Genomic DNA, 18666 nt, shown 5'->3' with positions numbered 1-18666 from the left:
AAGCATGTTTCTACACATAATTTTTATTTGTTCTGCAACAATTCACATTTTTAATAGTGCTTCCTGACCACATACCAGCTGGCTCTTCTGTAGTATGGGCAATAAAAGTAGCAATTCACATTCAAGGGGGTTGGTATCAGCATCCCACACTGCCAAGGAGGAGTAGAGACCATCTACGGGATGGGGGGATGCCGTCTAGGATCGAAGAGGCTGTAAGGATAGCAAGGAGGAAAGCTTGGGCGAAGGAAGCCCCTTGCATTTGCGGAAGTCACTACTATCCCTAAGTGGCAGTCACGCTGGCCTTGCCGGCTCCCCATGCTGTGAGTGGGGGGAAGGGAGGAGCTCTTCCTATCTTAGATGTCAGGTTGGGTGAGTGCCTGTAAGGAGAAGGAAGTGTGGGGACCTATCTGACAGACCAGCACCCAAGCTGGTCAGATGAAGCTCCCTCAGTCCTCAGCCACCATTTCTACCCTCTGCATGGCTGCAGGAGGGACGACAGCTTGTACTGTGTCTAGCAAAAAGGGAAAATTATAGTCAAAACAGCCTATGTTTAGTCAGTCTGTAAACACATCACGAAGAATGTAGGGATGTATGCTTTCCTAGCTTCCTCTTACATAGTTCTGGGACTCACCCAGCATAAACACAATCTTCTACCAAAAAGGATCTCCCCAGAGCAGGCCCTCCGTAAATGACCTTGCATTTTATTCCTCTACCTAAAGTGGCTGGCTTCCCACAGAGCCTCAACATGGTAGAGAACGAAGTTTAGGCATAGATGGCTCAGCCCAGGCCACAGGACCACAACCCAAGCTTTAGGTATTCAGTTGACTATAGATTAGTCCTTAGAATTATCTACTAGGCCAAACAAGATCCTAGGCTCTTCCACCCAAGTAGATTCAAACCCTAGAAATGAATCTAGAATCATCCCCATCCTCTTGGGTTTTCATCTAATTAATTGTTTCCCCAAGTTTACAACAAGCTGGACCCACACGCGCTTCCCAAAGTATTGAAACCAGATTTGCTTTCAGAGACTATGGCAAGGGGGTTTCCAAGAAACATCGCAGGCCAATCTGCTAGTGCTACCAAACTCGTGTTATGTCATAATGCCAACCAGTGGGCAAGTAATATACATCCCTTTAAATCTGGGATCCCTAAATTTCTGTAATCTCTAAATTTTCTGGACTCCCTTTATTAACACAAGCTAAAAACACAAAGGCTCAAGCAAAGACAGAACCTGAGTTGCACTCGGGCATGACCTACCAAAATTATTCAAGAAGAAAAGCAGTTCTTCACCGGCTAACGTGGGATTTTCTGCTATACAAACAATGACCTAGAAGTTTAGAAGAAAACTTAATAGAAGTAACATATGTATTGAAGAAGGAAGAAATAAGCACTGGAAGTAATTCCAAAGAACTTAATTATAAAAGTTATAATATTTACATGGGAATTTCCCCAAAATACAGTGCTTCCAAGGCTCTACAAGGAAGGAGATGTGCAGGCAAAATGGTTGCACACTGGACTCAAGCAAGAGTAAAACTCCAGAAACAGCTTTGCTGTCATGCAAGCAAAGCAAAAATATCTCGGCAAGTGAGAGGCGATAAGGAGGATGCCCCGTAGGAGATGCTAAGAAAGCAGAGTAGAGATGAGGCAGGGATAAGGCTACCCACCTCAATCGTTCCTGACTTCACACACGTAAGGACCACACGCACACAAGCACTCCTGACGTTACTGCCGTGAAAAGGTCGTGATGGGCAGGGCAGAACAATCAAGACCACATGATACCATTGTTAGAGGTCGGTCCCCAACTATACTTCTCTGGCTCCCCTTCTGACAGGAATATGGTGGTGGTTATGGTAACTAAGAATATAGAGATGGAAAGTGTGAGGAGGGAGGCTCTGTATGATAAGAAAGTGCTGGATGGCTACCTCAGCCCCTCACTGCCAGTCTTCTCCCTGCTGTTAAAGTAGGGAAGAAGCCAAGGTACAGGTGGTGAGAGAATACAGAGGGAAATGACAAGTGGCCCTGAATACTGGAATGACAAGAGGCAGGGCACCTGACGTCTCAAGATGACCAAATAACCCAGATGTATTTCAGAAGGACAAGAAACCGGGTCCCTCAAGCTTAAAACAGACCTAGAAAATGTTCCATCACAATACTAATACATACACACGCGTGGCATGATGCAAAACAAAATGTTCTGGGGAAGAACTTCACTGGAATTTCCCAGTAAGAGTTTATAAATTAGACACACAAAAAACAACATGGAAGATTCACATTTGCATACTATCCACAGAGTGCCCAGAGGGGGTTAACGCAGGGACTGAAAACGTAGGTCAGATACCCCAGCCAAATGGATGGTGCTGTCATCAAAGAACTCTGATGCGCCTTCCAAAGTGCTTTGCAACAATTGCGCAGACGTGGTAAAATGAGGTTGAAGTCTTCCTTCTCTCCAAAGCACTGACTCTGCGCTGATGGGGGAGAGAGAGTACCACCCTGCTCACTTCTTCTGAGACTGAAGATTCCATCAGACTATATCTAGGGGAAAGAGCGCGAGTATCAGAGACTTTATTTTTTTCATGGTAGAGAACTGGAGGAAACCTAAAGGTCAGGCTATTCCTCTACTTTTCTGTCCTTTTGTCTAGCCCCAGTAGTTCATAAGTCTTTCCGGAAAGGTGCAGAGACTTTACCTTTTTCCATGACAAACTCATGAACACTGAACTAGACCACAGTATTTGAGGGGTGGGGGATTAGCATTTTGAGCAAGATAATCCTCCGGAGTAACCGCCACAATCACTGCATGACGTTAGCACCACTAGGCCCAACCCAGAAAATTAAAGTAGAAGCCACCCACCTCAGTCACTGAGACGGTGAAAACCATGAGCCCACACTTCCAAATGTCCCCTAAGGGAGATGGTACCATCCCCAGCTAAAAACAATTGAATATTTCTGAATGGTCATGAAGCACCCTGAGAAAAGAGTGCTGCTCTAAAACAACTGGTTCTTGACACCCAAGAAGACTTCCACTCTCCCTACCTTCTAGAGAACAAAGTCGGAGTTGGTAGTATTTGCCCCAAACCCTCAGTGGTAACCAAGTATTTCTTTCAGAAGCGATTCACCTGGTAGGGAAGATCAACAAACTTTATCCTAGAGAGGAATCTTCGCAGCTCCCCGCGGCCAATTTTGGGGGTGGTATCCTCGAGTTGGACCACCTGGCCTTCCATCAGCGCCCACCGTAGACTAAGCTTGCTGACCACCAGGGGTGCTGGGTGGCCTTCGGAGCTGGGCCCTGTTGTCCTGGTAACATAAAAGGCATCTTTCCAGAGGTCGTTAATTCCAACTGAGGAAGGACAAAAACAAGAGCAATTAACATAAAGACCAAAGACTTCTGCTAACAGGAGAGTGGCTCAGTTCAGCAGCTAGATTCATTCATTCATTTACTCTTCCATTAATTCATACACAAAGTTTATTGAGCACCTAATAAATGCAGGGCACTGAGCTAGGCAGTGGGTGCACAGTGGGAATGACTGGTGGCCGGCAAACCAGCACATTCCTCTCGGTCTCTGAACCTTTCCTTCTCTGAAGCTGTTTCCAAGAAAACCCCAAATCAGGAAATGAGGATATGCCAACTCTGGTGACAATTTGGTAAAAAAGTGAGCACGACAAACTAGAACTTCTGAGAATCCCTGGACTGTCAGTGCGTGGTCACAGAAGCTATGTGCCTCCCCAGTGCTTATTTGGCCTCATCCTTAAAACAGGGATCATAAAAATGGTCTGGATTCTTAATCACCATCATTTAGCCCTCACTGAATAATATTTGATGCTAATATTGAGAAACGGCTCATTTAGATCCAATCACAGGATTCTCCCCCACCCCGGCCCCCCACCACACACACAGCCAGCAGGCCAGTATGCCTGCAAGTTCCAGATCAGGTGTTCTTCCCGATGTATCTCAACAAACTGAGAGCCACAATCATTGGCTTTAACTTCAAGGCAAATGAGTTTGTGCACAGTGAGCCAGTCTGTGAATGGCAAGAGAACACAGAAGTAAAGGAAAAGGGGCCAGTCTGGTCTTCCTCTCCACAATACCCACAGCAAGGACTACAGACTCGCTTAGGCCAGAGAGAGGCAAAGGATCTCGGTGGAGGAGACCATCAGACACTTCCAGACCAGGAGGTGGCAGTGGCTGAGTTTCCAGAGCTTTGACCACCTGAATCACAGGACTCCAATACAGGATCCAGATTTTGCTGTATGGTATTATTTACATACATATATAAAGCTGAGGAATACTTCTAAAATGTTAATAGCAATTATGAGTGGTCAGATTCCGGCAAAATTTTTTTTTTCTTTCTCCTTTGATTTTTCTCTTGGCAGCCACTTCTACGCAATGGGCATGTTTACTTGTACTAGTCAAAAGAAAGCCTCCCACTGAGCCTAAACCAATATCCTGGGGACAACATGCTACCTCCAGCATATCCCTCACAGTTAATTCTAAATCCTAAGCTCTTAGAGGGTCGGGAAACCAGTCTTATTTGTATTCCTAGCACCTGGCATGGTGCCTGACATACAGGTGATGCTCAGTGAATGTCTGCTGAAGGAGAGGCTGTGGGAATCACATCCCCCCAAGAACCTCTGGGACATGGGGCTGCACTGGCCCTCGGCTTTCAGGCCTATTCAGAGAATTGGGTCCTCAGCCTGTGAGCCAAGTGCTCCTCCCAGAGGAAGCACTCCGGCCATGGCCCTGGGCACCAGGGTGCCAGGGAAAATGCATGGGAGTGCTCAGCTGTCATTTGAAAGTACACATCCCTCCACTGGCAGGACAGTGATACCCTCACACACAACAGCTGGCACATCTCCTCCCCTCGCTGTGCACGCAGTCCCCACTGTCACTGGGACTCACCCTCTGAAGCCGTCACTGTGCCCGTGGCATTGGCCAGATCGAGAAGAAGAGAGGGGAATGCTGGGTGCAGGAGGTAGAGGTGGTGAAGGCTGGGTGGCCCAGTTCCCGGGATGGTGTCCTGACAATGAGAAGCAAAACGGAAGAATGCAGGTAACTCTACGTTCCCACATGTCAGGTCCTCGGACGAAAAGGGCAGAGGGGACAGTGATTACTCACTCCTCTCTGATGCTATGACCTGACCCCAAATACAAGCATGTGTTTGAGAAAAACTCCCATATAAAAACTCCACATATTGGGGCGCCTGGGTGGCGCAGTCGGTTAAGCGTCCGACTTCAGCCAGGTCACGATCTCACGGTCCGTGAGTTCGAGCCCCGCATCAGGCTCTGGGCTGATGGCTCGGAGCCTGGAGCCTGTTTCCGATTCTGTGTCTCCCTCTCTCTCTGCTCCTCCCCCGTTCATGCTCTGTCTCTCTCTGTCCCAAAAATAAATAAAAACATTGAAAAAAAATTAAAAAAATAAAATAAAATAAAAACTCCACATATTTCAAAGGGCTCAAAACAGACTAACCACTAATTTCTTCAAACCACTAGAGCTGGAAAATGCCCTCTCCCTTATGAGAAAAAAAAGAACGGAAATGTGCATGCCCCAGGAGAGAAGTTTGACGGGGCGGCTCCCAGTCTTCTGCCCGTGGAGTATTACAACACCGGGTCATCTCTTGCAGTAGGTGGGGCTTTGTGGAGACAAAATGTATGTTTGAAAAGACATCTGTCTCCTCTCACTGGATATTAAAGCCAATTACAAGTGTCAAGCTCAAATCCACAAAACTCTTCTCAGTTCCTGAAATAAACAGAGCATTGGCCACACAGAAGCAAATCATTAAAAAAAAAATTCCAAGGCCCAAGTGTCAGTCGTCTTTGCAGAAGACGTGCACATTGGCCCTTCCTTTACCGGTGTGACTTTCGCGCAAGGATGACATTCCATTCTTGCACGTGTGCAGCCATTCGGTTGTTAATGCACAAAAATACCACGGATGGGTTAGTAAATGCCTGCTCTACCAAGCTCCTCGAGGACCTCCCCTCCCCTGGGAGCATCCTGGGGCTCTGCTAGTGGAGGAAGTGGAACCCCATATTCTTAGCATAAGAAGTCCACTGAGTGAGGAGAAACACAGGCGGGAAGCTTGTAGCCACGCTCCCACCACCACACAGAAGAGGGCGTTTTCCACACACACGCTCAGGAGCCCAGGCTTGAGAGGACAGACCTCTGGCTCTGTCCACGTGACAAGCAAGGAGTCAAACTCCCTCCTCACTGCCTAGGGAATGGTGCCCAAATTCCTAGCCTGAAAACCAAGGTCTAACGGCATTTAATCCAAATCTGCCGTTTCCAGCCTCTTCCTACAATTATTTACCTGCCCACCCATGCTTCAGCAACCTCTACTGCCCTTGCCCTCTCTAACCTCTGCCAACCTATTTCCCCCTTAGACTGCCTAACAATCCCTGCAGCCCATTTCCATGCATTAATACAATTCTCAGCCTTAGGTCCCACACCTAAATGCCACCCCTTTCACAAAAAGCTCTCTAACTGCCCCAGACAAAATTAATATCCTCTCCTTTTGTGCTTCCACCTAAACCTCTTATTTGTGCTTCCTTTGCGGCATTTGTGACACGCCTTTGTTTTCTGGTTATTTATAGACACTTACATTTGAGAGTCACTTGCTCCAATCCCCTCATTTTATTAAATGAGGAAACCGGGAAGTTTAAAATGTCAGGCAAACTATTCGTGGGCACACGTTGGGGCAGAACAGAATTAGGACTAAAACCTAGATTTTGAGTAAATCTGATCCTCAAACTGGAACATATTAGCATCTTCACTGACAGATAAAGAGCATGAGGCTCAGAAAAGTGAGGTGGCTCGTCCAAGAGTGCACGGTTGATGAACTCAGGACTCTTCATCCTTTGGGGTCCCCCCCATCTGGGGACCATCTGCCTTCTCCTCTAGAGGACCAGCACTCTTTCCAGGCTATCCTTAGGTCCCTACAGAGAACACGGCATCTGGCGCAGAGTGAGTGCTGGTCAAGACGTGTTTAATTGAACTCATTCAGGGTGGGTCTTACCAAAAACTCCCAGGCACCTAATACAGGTGGCACCCTGCCTCATCAGCCCCACTGAAATGCTGTGTATAGCACTTAAGACATTCCAAAATCTGCCTTCTGGGCATAGGACCTTCTCTCCCACACTTCCCCCGGGTAAACTCTCAACCTCAGCCTCAGCCTCATCATCCTCTCCAACTGCTTGCCATCCCAGCCCCACACCGTTTCTGCAGGCTCCGTTTATTCGCCTCAAAGCCCAGCCTCACCCTCCATGAGACCTCCTCTGCCCATTCCAGACCAGTCACAGTTAGTTCTCTTCGACTGTGGCACAGATGGATCATCTGGAAATCTGGACCTTGTGGGCTTTAGAAGACCTATCCTTTATCTAGCCTCCCACTGTCAGCAGCCAGCAGCCAGGGGCTGTCGGCTTGCACAATGCTCGGCTGAGAGGAAGGCCAGGGCAAGCAGCGCTCAGGAGGAAGCAGGGTCTTGCCCTGCCTGCTCGAGTGCTGCTGTGATCCACCCACGCTCCCCAGAAGCATGGCGGCTCCATGGACCCCAGCAGCCCCAATCAGCCCAGCAGAGCAGTTATCACCTCACCAAGTGACAAAGGCCCCCACCCCCCAGGCCCACTTACAGAACTGGGAGATACCGCCGACATCCCCTCGGCCCAGAAGAGGAAGACAGACTTCTGATCTGAAGTAACCGCCGAGGTGGTTGGCGTTTCCTTCATGTGGCAGGGAGCGTTGTAGGTCCAGGTAACAGAGCCCGAGTCCCCATCCACCACCATCATCTGCAGAAGAGGAGCCTGTGAGTACAGCCTGTCTCCAGAAAGGCAGCAGGCCAAGAAAACACACAGAGCAAAGAAAACCCGCAGAGATCCAAATAACACATGTATTAACAGGTTGAGCTTATTACATGTGAACAAACTGGGTGTTCGGAGAGCATTATATAAGGCCTAGGGACCAAGCCCCACTTTTCAGCAGCTGTTGTCTCCATTTTGTAGAGTGTAAAGGATTGTAGAATTCTCCAGTGGGAAGGAGATGTTAATCATCTGATCCACCTCTCATTCTCAGGGTGAGAGGGTGGAGGCCCGGGACAGGAAGGGACTCAGATTGTTCAGGGTCTGTGACAGTGCTCCGACAGAGAGCGGCCCTCGGAGGGGAGCACCTCCTCCCGCTCCTTCCCTCCCGCCACTGCAGCCACCACTTTAGGGAACAATGACTAAGTGGACACAAGTCCTATGGGCTGTGCTAAAAGCTTTCTGGGTTTGATGATGTCACAGCACATGTAGCTCAGCCCCAGGGTGGTCTCAAATTCAAAAGAGCACATCTAAACAGATGAACACATAAACTAAGAGATTCACTTAGTTTACTTAGATTTACTCCTCAGCTGCATCTCTCAAAGGACAATTAAGGGGCCTGAACTCATCATCCCTGACACACTGCTATCTCCTTTTCACCCCAAATACCTCATACCTCACGGTTTTAGAGCCTCTTCTCGGCCAAAATCCACAAGAAACTCCCCATCCACCTCTAGCCCCTGTCTTTATGGCCCTTCTCCTCAAGGGTCTGTTCTTGGATAAACGGAAGGACTGTAGCTCTGGCAACAATCACTTCCCTATTCTTCCAGCCTCTGGGTCCTGCCCTTCTTTGTCCGTGCTCGGACTCTGCCTCATGGAAGGTCCTGGAACCACACAGAGGGACAAACTCCCCTGAGCCAGCAGTTCAAGATTCCCTCCGGCAGTCTGAGGAGAAAAGTCTTGAGACACCACACTAAAAAATTTTATCCAGTCACACATATTATTTAGCTGTCATAATAACCCTATGAAGATAGGTGATACTCCCACTTTATAAAGCGATGTAGAATCTGCAGTTGGGTGAGATTATGTAATTCACCCAAGGTCACTAGCAAGTAGTGGAGCCAGGATTAAATTCCAGGTTCAAACCCTCAGCATCTCAGCTCTTAAGCAAGCTACATATCCCCTTCTCCCTTAATCCCGCTGGAATGCCCATGGAAATTCCAATCTCTACCTGAAATCTTTTTGAAACACAGCCAGACATCGCTTCCTTCCTCAACAGCACTGCTGGAACTGCTCCCTGAAGTGATGCTTCTATCATCGGCTCTGTCCTCCACTCATGACCAAATAACCCTACTGCCTCCAATACATCACCTAAATTCTGCAGCCTTGCTTTTCAGGGCCCTCCATCATCAGCTGAGCTCACTCTGATCTCTCGGGAGGAAATACCCCTTGGCCTACCCTTATATACCGACCCAGCAAACCACTTCTCTGCTTTCATGATTTGAACATCTCACCTGCAACCAACATGAAGCACCTCTTGACTCCTTGCACTCTATCTGCTCCCCACGTCCCCATGGCATTGTGCAGACCTCCTTTACCTACCCACCACGATGTGGTAGGGCTGTGTGCATACAGGCACCCCAAAGACTATGAACTGCACAAAACCAGGACCTTGTCTTCATTACTGCTGTGCCTCCACAGACATCATCTGTGCATCTGGCACGGAACTTGGCAGATATTAGAGGAGATGATTAAGTGTTGTGTTTGCTCACAGGGAACAGGGCATAATATATAAATATATATGTTACAGTAAAGATAAACTGAAAAGATTGGTCAGTTATAAAAAAGAAATTTTAAAAACTCTAATTCTCCCTGTAATAAGAATGAAAACTGTCTATCCAATCATTATAACCTCATAATATGCAACCTCACATAAAATCAGGAAGACCTATGGAACATGCCATACCATTCTGTCTCTGGGCCACTGGTGTCAGTGTTTCTAACCTAACAAGCCTTCCCAACCACCCTTCCTCATATAAATGTGGTTCAGCTTTCCAGGTTCTGCTCATCATCTTTCCCTCCTTTGTTAAGTCTTTCATAACAACGCAACCACCCCAGATATCCTGCCTTCTCTGAAATCTTGGGAAGATATGTACTGAAGTACTAAGTTCATTTATGCCTGCCTTTCCCCACCAAGAGACTTCAGAAGGTTCCTATTGCCTAACTGTGAGTTAAGAATCCAGAAAGGGGGGTGGGGAGGGCGGCGGGGAGGCGGGCAGCACCTGGGTGGCTCAGTCGGTTAAGCGTCCGACTTCGGCTCAGGTCATGATCTCGTGGTTTGTGAGTTCGAGCCTCACTTCAGGCTCTGTGCTGACAGCTCAGAGCCTGGAGCCTGCTTCAGATTCTGTATCTCCCTCTCTCTCTGCCCCTTGCCTGCTCACGCTGTCTCTGTCTCTCAAAAACAAATAAACACTAAAAAAAAAAAAATTTTTTTTAATTTTTTTTTTTAACATTTATTTATTTTTGAGACAGAGAGAGACAAAGCATGAACGGGGGAGGGTCAGAGAGAGGGAGACACAAAATCTGAAACAGGCTCCAGGCTCTGAGCTGTCAGCACAGAGCCTGACACGGGGCTGGAACTCACGGCCTGCGAGATCATGACCTGAGCCAAAGTTGGCCGCTTAACCGACTGAGCCACCCAGGCGCCCCCCAAAAAAATTTTTTTAAAAAGGAAAAAAAAAAAGAATCCAGAAGTGGGAACTCACGTACAGGAAGGAAGTTAGCTAGACAGGCTTCCAATGCTATAGATTGTAGCACCGAATTGTGAGTTTTCATTTTATCCATCAGCCAGAGTTTGAGTTCTCTGAAGGAAGGGACCAAATTTTAGGTTCTTTTTATTTCTCACAGGGCCTAGCATATGGCTGGACACAACATATATACCTTATATATGTTTCAATTGACTTGAGTCCCAAAGTTTTACCTTTTTCATCCCAACTCCATCCTGTATCTGTAGAAGGAAGTCTAACGTCTGATCATCAGTGAAATACCCAGGAGTAGGCTGGCTGCAAATGAGAACACAGTGATCAGTGGTGAATAAGAAGAAGAGGAAAACAAGGAATTCTCTTCTCCTGCATTGCCCCACATATCAAGCGATTGTTCTGAGGAATTTTGACACATGGGAAAGCGGATCAGAACGGCAAACACACAGAGGAACATGCTGCAAACCTGTGCAGGCCTTGCAGGCTCAATGTCCAGGAAGGTGTCAGATTTTGCCCCCGCAGCAGGACAAGGCCTTGTCTGGCTGTAATCAGGAGGTTGCTGCAGTTGGAATCAGGTGCCTTCACCATCTGGAGTAGCTCGACACCATCACTGAATTAAACAAGAGCCCAACAGTTAGCCTCCAGCTGGGATGAGATTCCCAACCCACCAGCTTGGGCTTTTGGTCTTGGTACTCTTGTATTCATCTCCCACCATTATCTCATCAGGTGGGCATGCTGTCATTCCAGGGAATGTCAGTTTAGAAACCAAACATCCCTAGAGAATTCATGCAAGTTCAAAAGGAACTCCCAGGAGAAGCGCTGCAGAGCCATATCTCTGATGTTGGACACCCTGGGAAAGATAGCAGAGCCAAGGATAATGGCGAGGAAGGCGGATGGAAACCTGGACAGGAGGCCTGAAACTGTCACTAAGCTTGGACAGCAACTCACTTGACACTGCATCAAATTATTTCTCTGTCTGGACAACTGGGACGATTCTATTTAACAACTGCCAAACTGACTGAAACAATGTGATACTGCCAGAGAAAATGCTAGAAAATGATTTGAAACTTCTGACAGAATAGAATGAAGACAATTACCATCCAGGCCTGGGGTTAAATGGGTAAAATCCACTCCATGTGGAAAATGGCATGCTTTGGATTAAGAAATACACAAAAATAAAAAATAATATTTCATGGATGCTAGCCTTGCTTCTGCCAAAATGAGTTTTTAACTAAGAGAAAAACACAGAAAAAGAGTAGGGCAGATGCTTCAGCACAGTTTTACAAGCAGGTATTTTAAATAAATCTGTCTCCCTACCTGAAGGGTTCCCAATCTCACCTATCCCACTCTCAGAACCCTAAACAAATATCCTTCTTTGCAACCTATGTGCAGAGTGATCACAAATCATGATCCCCAACACACAGCTATCAACACATTATGTTACCAAGAAAAGAAAGCTTCTAACTCACCAGACCAGAAGATGGTATATTAAGGGCAGCACTGTTTCCCCCCAAACTTCTGCCCACTTATTCACCAGCCCAACCAAACTTGGAGACTCCATAACACATGAGATCTCAGATCTCACTGTGACAAAGTCAGACATCTGCCCTACCTGTAAATGTCAATGAGCTCAGACAGGTTGATAGATCTTCGCTTCTCCCATTCTGGCTCTTCTATCTGCAGAGAAGGTGGTAAGCTGTCTCGATTTTGGGCCTGAACAAAAATGTCCCGCAGGGCGACAGCTTGGATATTTCCTAGCACCACAGGAAGAACCAACACTGAGAAGTTGAATTTACTAGAACTCTCCCAGGGTGAGGATCTGAGCAAGAGACACAGAGCCGAATCAGATGGGTCTAATATAGCCCACCCAGTACATATCCAACATGGAGTAACTGGAGAAGTGATTAAGCGGATGCTGCACAGTCTTTGGAGAAGGCAGCTGAGAAAAGCAGAGTTAATAACCCGCAATGGGTGGGGGAGAGTGAGAGGCCCCTGGGACAGGAGGTGGCAATAGGGCTGGTGACAGCAATTCCCGAGCTTTCATTGTCTCAAAAGGGAGGCCTAACACACACACACAGATGGGGAACAGCAGCAAAAGTACACTTAATTCTTACCAAAGCCAAAAAGGATATAGACAGCCCCGTTTGTGGTAACGTAAACCTGAGGACCAATCAGATTCCCCACGCCCACAATGTTGTACTTCACAGGTCGGCCCACCGGACTCCCTGTCCGGCCAGACACCAGCAGAAAGCACAGATCTGGCTGAAGAAGCAAAAAAACGGGAGTCAATAGATGTCATATCGTCTCCTAATCAAGTAGCTTCTACAGAAGTCACTGCGCTCTGATTAGCTAAGGGTTCAGAAACACTTCCCAAAGTTGCACAGCACAAAGCCAAACCTGCTTCCCTTTTTTTCCCTGGAAGCAAGAAAATGAAGCCAATGTCCCATTCCTTGTTAGATATGTGCAAAAAGCATCTTCATGGTAGCTCAGGCAATTTCTCTGAAGCATGGTTATTGCTGATTAACAGTCTTCTGAGGCACAGAGTTCTAGCCGAGAGCTAAGTATAGGACAGCTGACTGCTGGGTCTCTATTCTCATACCCAGAAATCCCCAGTAATATTTGGTCCCAACTAAAATCAACACGGGCAGTCTCTCCCATCATAACATTACATGTCTAGCCTGGCCACTATCAACCCTCAAGCAGAGATCAGCAAACCTATCCTGTGAAGAGTCAAAAGGTGGATATTTTAGGTTTTGCAACTCAGATGATTTCTGTAGCAACTAGTCAACCACCATAGTGTGAGAGCAGCCATCGATAATAATAAATGAAGAGGCATGACTGTGCTCCAATAAAACTTTAGAAAAACAAGCAGTGGGCCAAATCTGGCCTGCAGGTCAGTTTGTCAACCCTGCCCTAAAGGGTTTTCTTTAGGAATAGAGTCACCGGTCACTACAATATGAGGATTGTAGTGATATCCTGACTTAAGTAAAGCTTTTGACGAAGTTTAGCATCATGAATTCTTCTGGACAAGACAAAAAGATATGGTTTTCAGTGTACCTAGAGTAAGAGTCAATGTCAATCCAGAGGGAGACTTTTGGTGGGATGTCACAGCACTCTGCCATTATCCCATTGCTACTAATCATTCTCATCAAAGACTTGAATGCATAGCTTATCTCAAGCTTATCACAGAACTGAAAGTGATAGCTAATATGCTATATGACAAACTCAAAATTCAAAGAAGTGTTAGGCTTGGAAGATGGGTCAAAATCTGAAAGAAGAAACGGGGCCACTAATGAGTTGATTAAGTAAAAGGTGTGGGTGCTTTAACGGATTATAAACAAAAACTAAATCTTAGAAAAGCTATCGCAATCTTCAGCTGCATTAATAGAAATATAAAGCCTATATCTAAAGAAGTAATAATTTCCCTATGCTGGTAAAACTGGCTATATCACAAATAGAATATTGTTTTCAGATATGGGTACCACATTTTAAAAGAGATATGGATAAAATGGAGCGCAAAGGAAAAGAAAGCAAGAAAGAGAGGGGTCTAGACTTCATTTTGTACAGAGTACAGTATAAGAAATTGGGGGTAGCCTTAGAGTAGCAGGTGTAGTGGGACGAGGCTAAGGGCTAACAGGCCTACATGAAAGCATGTAGAAAGAGGATTAGATTCTTTCAGAGTAGCTTTGTGGGGCTGAAGCTGGAACAGTGAGTGGAAGCTATGAGAAAACAGAATTCTCACCAATGTGACAGAATTTTCTTGACCTGACCAAAAATGAAATGAACTGCCTTACAAATCAGTGATATTCCCATTAGCCTGAGTACTCATGGAGAGTATGGATGCCAATGTGTCTAGAATACCGTATCAGGCTATAGCACAGTGGAAGAGGGTTCACCACATGGCTTTTAAGGTCCCTTCCCACCTAGAAGATCCGAACTGTTCTAGACCAGATCAGTTCCTCTCACCCCAAACCAGGTCCCACTGTCCCAAGCCCACCTCACTCTAAACCCAGATCTAAGAACAGAGTCACTCTAAGTCATAGGCCTCATATGTTCTATTCCTCAAGAAGAGAGAACCTTCTAAACTGTAGCTTAGAGTAAACCAGCTTAAGTTTCCCAGGTTCTTTGTTGCTGGCATCATGGTCAAGAGAGGTCAGTAGAAAGATGAGGCTACTGCTGTAAACCCATTGCTTCACTAAGATTTTTTTAACCTATCAACCATCTATCAACCATCTATCAACTTTTCAGGCAGAATGTGTAAGTAAGTAAATTCTGTGACACAAGTTGGGTGATACACTTTTTTTGCTGTTTGGTTAAGACGAAGAAAAAAAAAAGCACAGAGTTGGAGCAGACAAGAAGCTAATTCCTCTAATAGAGGCCACCTCACTACGGAGGGTCCTTAGAAGCCAGAACCTCTAGCCTGTCAACCACCTCTGGCTAAAAAGAAGCCAAATGGGGTATTAAGGCCGAGATTTTTAAATTTATCCAGGATATAGAAACTTTTTCAATTTCTTCCTATGCCTCTGCTAACCATACTTCCATTGAAAAGAAACTCACCATACTTTCCACTTTGGCACCTTCAGATAATCACTCCCTGATGGGCATAGTCTTCAAAAATTTCCCTACACCCTGGTCTCTTTATTCACAATGACTGTAGTAAAAAAGGTTATGTAAACAATAGTTGAGTTTTGGGTTCAATCTACTTTGAGACCAACTGGCTAGCTGAAGAAAAACTAACAGAAAGCACCCTTAAAACAAACTAGCCTTCAGAAATTTACCTAACTTCTTTGTTTTCATCTTACAAAGTATCGCCAGGTGTCCTAGAGCAGTGCTCCTCAACACTTGTGATTGGTGAAGCACTCTCAGTTAGTCTCTGGTGCTCCTGGCAGAAAACCATAAAACACTGATAGATTTCACGCTATAAAATAATTTTACTTGCAGATTTTATAACTATACTCCACGTATATGCATTACAAAAATCACAGCAGCAAACACAAGGTCTACTAAAAATTAACATATGCTACCAAATAAAGCAAAATCATCTACATCCACAGTTTTCCATAAATATTATCTGCCAATTGTTCCTGGCAAACTCACATAGGAAGTCTGAGAAAAAGACTTAGAGGAACTCTGACACAAGCTTGAGGAAAAGCTTTAGGAGTAAAAACTTAAAGTTGAGATAAATCTGTTCGTTAACATATTCTTTCCTGTGAATCAGGAGGGAAAACTACTATTATTTTAACTGTGCACAGAATAACTAGTTCCAGTACCCCACAGCTCCAATAAAGCAGAATTGAGAAGCGTAATTTAAAGACCAACGTACTAGACTCAAAGTCTGTATTATCATAGCCTCCGTTACAACTATCCTTTCTTAGGTCATTGTTGTTATTACTTATTCAATTTACAACATGCTCTATGTACATGAACTATCAGCCTATCTTATTGTTTTATGTAAAATTAAAATTAAGTATACATAACTAACAACACAAACACATGGTCCAATAGGCACTATGTTAGGCACTTAAATACATTAGTTCCAACTTTCACAACAATCCTGTGAGTAGACAGAACCTTCCCATGTCCAGGGCCCAGCTGGATCCCATGGCTTGCCCACGGCCACACAGCTACAGCAGAGCACGAATTGAAACACAGACCTATTTGGCTCCAGAGCTCTACCATGTCACAGTCAATGGGAACATAATGAGGCTGCCGGGGAAAACGAGTTCATGATCGTAATTTATTCATTAAATCTCACAAAGACTATTTGCTTAAACCCAAGCCCTAGTAAAAAGGTTTCGAGCAGCATTTATAAGAACAACACTAGGAGCTGACTAAAGTTGGAACATTTCCTATGAGAAACACAGACCATTTAATATAGGGCATACCTGCAATTCCCCAATGGCCAGGACCACAAGATCTCGAACACCATCTTCATCCAAGTCTGGCAGCACCACCCCTGGGGCAGCCAGGGTACCATTGGATAAGTAGTTTGGGTTTAAAGTCCAAATGGCTTTCCCTAGGGGAGGGCAAAGAGGCTGATCACAATTGATAGCTTTCAGACTCTGGAAAAGGCAGACGCCATGCTCCCAGATCAGAAAAGAGAAACCCAATGGGCAAACGACAGACAGCAGCTCTTCCTTACTTTTTTAGTTTTTATCTTACAGGGGACAAACGGAGCAGGGAGTGTAAGCTGAAATCCTCAAGTGTCTGACTCATAAACCTGTGTGATAACTTCATGCCTAGATTTTTTTAGATAAAATAGAAGTGCTGAAGTCTCTTCAAGAAAGAGGAGCCCACTTGTCTGGGGCAGAGAAACTGATCTGTAAGAGATTATTACAACTATCAAGGAAACATCCAGGGGCAGCCAGCCAGACCAAGTCTCCCTCCCGCTACCACATGTTCACATGAGCAGGGAAATTGTAGAAGGTTTTCAAAATGACTTCACTTCTGGAGTTAACTCACATTTAAATTTTTTTCGCTCAAAGTTACCCCACTACCAAACTCCAACCTCTAAAACTGGGAAGGTTGCTATGCATTCATTCAGCTTCGCTCAAGTCCAAGAAATACACTTATGGTGGTGTCGGGGGCCTTCATTATATTTGATTCTCTTTCACTCCTTGTGTCATGGATGTCTGAGTATAATAAGAAGTCAAAAGGCCAAATCAACATGCATCAACAAACCTTAGTTTCTTCCCTGACCTTTGCTGAGGTGGTTAATGGCCAAGTTTACACAGGGACCCCGTATTTATCAGATACAAGAGACAGAGCTTGGCTGTCTTTTGTACACAGCAGGAAGACTAGAAACCAAAAGCCTCAGGGTAGTTTCTGTTTGGGCAATTCAGTTTAGCCCCAACCTAACACCAAACAGGTTTAACCGTGGATCTATTACTCAATCTATTCAAACCCTTTCTCTATCTATCTTAATACTCACCTTCCCAAGTAGTAAAATCAGATTTTCCATCATGCGACAGTGGTAAGGCCCCTTCCACACGAGACTGTTCTGACCAGAGACTGTGACTCACTGGAACAGAGGCTTTTGTGGAAAGTGATCTTTACCTGATGTCGCATTGAACGCACTGAACATCTTATGCGTCCCTGTCACGAGGCAGATGGTTTCAGCCACGCTTCCCGGTATCAGATCCAAACATGTAATATCTCGGGCCTCCTCGGGGAGGGGACTCAACCAGAGTGTGCTGCCATTCATCCCCGAAAGGCACACAAGGATAGCAGCTGGCCTTGAGACACCTAAAAGCACTCGAGAGATACAAGAAAACAAAGGAGACAGAGAAGATAAACAGTACAGGTGAGAAGGAGGCCAGAAAACCAAAAGCAAATGGTGCCGAAGCAGCACCTCACACCTGCGTATTCTGCTCCTCCCCATATTTCTGGCTCCAAGTCTCAACAACAGAGTTCCTCTCATATCTGTTCAACACACTTCTCACGTAAGACAAGAGGTTGTGGACCTCGTCCGGGCCACCTTGTGTGCATGTTGCACCTCCCCCAACACGCTTGTTTACATGTCCGTCACCTCAGCCCCCACTAAATAGCAACACTCATAAGGCTAAAGACTGTCACATTAATTTCTGTATCCTCAGTGCCTCACAAAGCACCTAGCACACACAGCAACCAATCATTTGCTGAATAAAAGACAGGAGCAAAATCTAGAACATGGGAAAGTCACTGTGGAGAACAAAAGCAAGCAAGAGGGTAAGGCATGCTCAGAAAAGTCAGACTGAGCTAGAACATACACAGAGCAGGGGGCAAAGAAATACCCAAGTTCTGAGACACCGGGGTGGCTCAGTCAGCAAAGCCTCCGACTCTTGATTTCAGATCAGGTCATGATCTCACGGTTCATGAGATTGAGCCCTACATCAGGCTCTGTGCTGACAGTGTGGAGATTCCTTGGGATTCTCTTTCTTCCCCTCTCTCTGCCCCTCCCCTGCTCTCTCTTTCTCTCTCAAAATAAATAAATAAACTTGGAAAAAAAAAAAAAAAAGAAATACCTGAGTTCTAATCATCGCTAGCAAGTGCTCCCTGAGAGCAGAAAAAATAAAACATTTTAAAAATAAAATCCTGAACATTACACGTAGCAATGATCAGTAGGCCTTCCTGGTCTAGACTCCCA

At 45.6% G+C, this 18666-nt stretch overlaps 1 protein-coding gene across 1 annotated transcript in view; it reads right to left on the bottom strand.

Annotated features, from left to right (window-relative positions):
• Positions 1–5: 5 nt before the first annotated feature.
• FAM234B (family with sequence similarity 234 member B) overlaps positions 6–18666 on the bottom strand; it is a 36037-nt gene continuing 17376 nt past the window's right edge. The window contains exons 4-13 of the mRNA XM_047867454.1: positions 17598–17786; positions 16427–16557; positions 12656–12803; positions 12154–12295; positions 11008–11151; positions 10763–10844; positions 7618–7773; positions 4895–5012; positions 3114–3334; positions 6–2532 (exon numbers count right to left, since the gene is read on the bottom strand). Coding sequence (XP_047723410.1) covers positions 2527–2532; positions 3114–3334; positions 4895–5012; positions 7618–7773; positions 10763–10844; positions 11008–11151; positions 12154–12295; positions 12656–12803; positions 16427–16557; positions 17598–17786 — 1337 coding nt within the window. The 3' untranslated portion in view covers positions 6–2526. The remainder of the gene's footprint in view (positions 2533–3113; positions 3335–4894; positions 5013–7617; positions 7774–10762; positions 10845–11007; positions 11152–12153; positions 12296–12655; positions 12804–16426; positions 16558–17597; positions 17787–18666) is intronic.

The sequence above is a fragment of the Prionailurus viverrinus genome, chromosome B4, assembly GCF_022837055.1.
Source record: "Prionailurus viverrinus isolate Anna chromosome B4, UM_Priviv_1.0, whole genome shotgun sequence".
Taxonomy (NCBI): Eukaryota; Metazoa; Chordata; class Mammalia; order Carnivora; family Felidae; genus Prionailurus; species Prionailurus viverrinus.
This window is presented reverse-complemented; position numbering and strand designations above follow the sequence as displayed.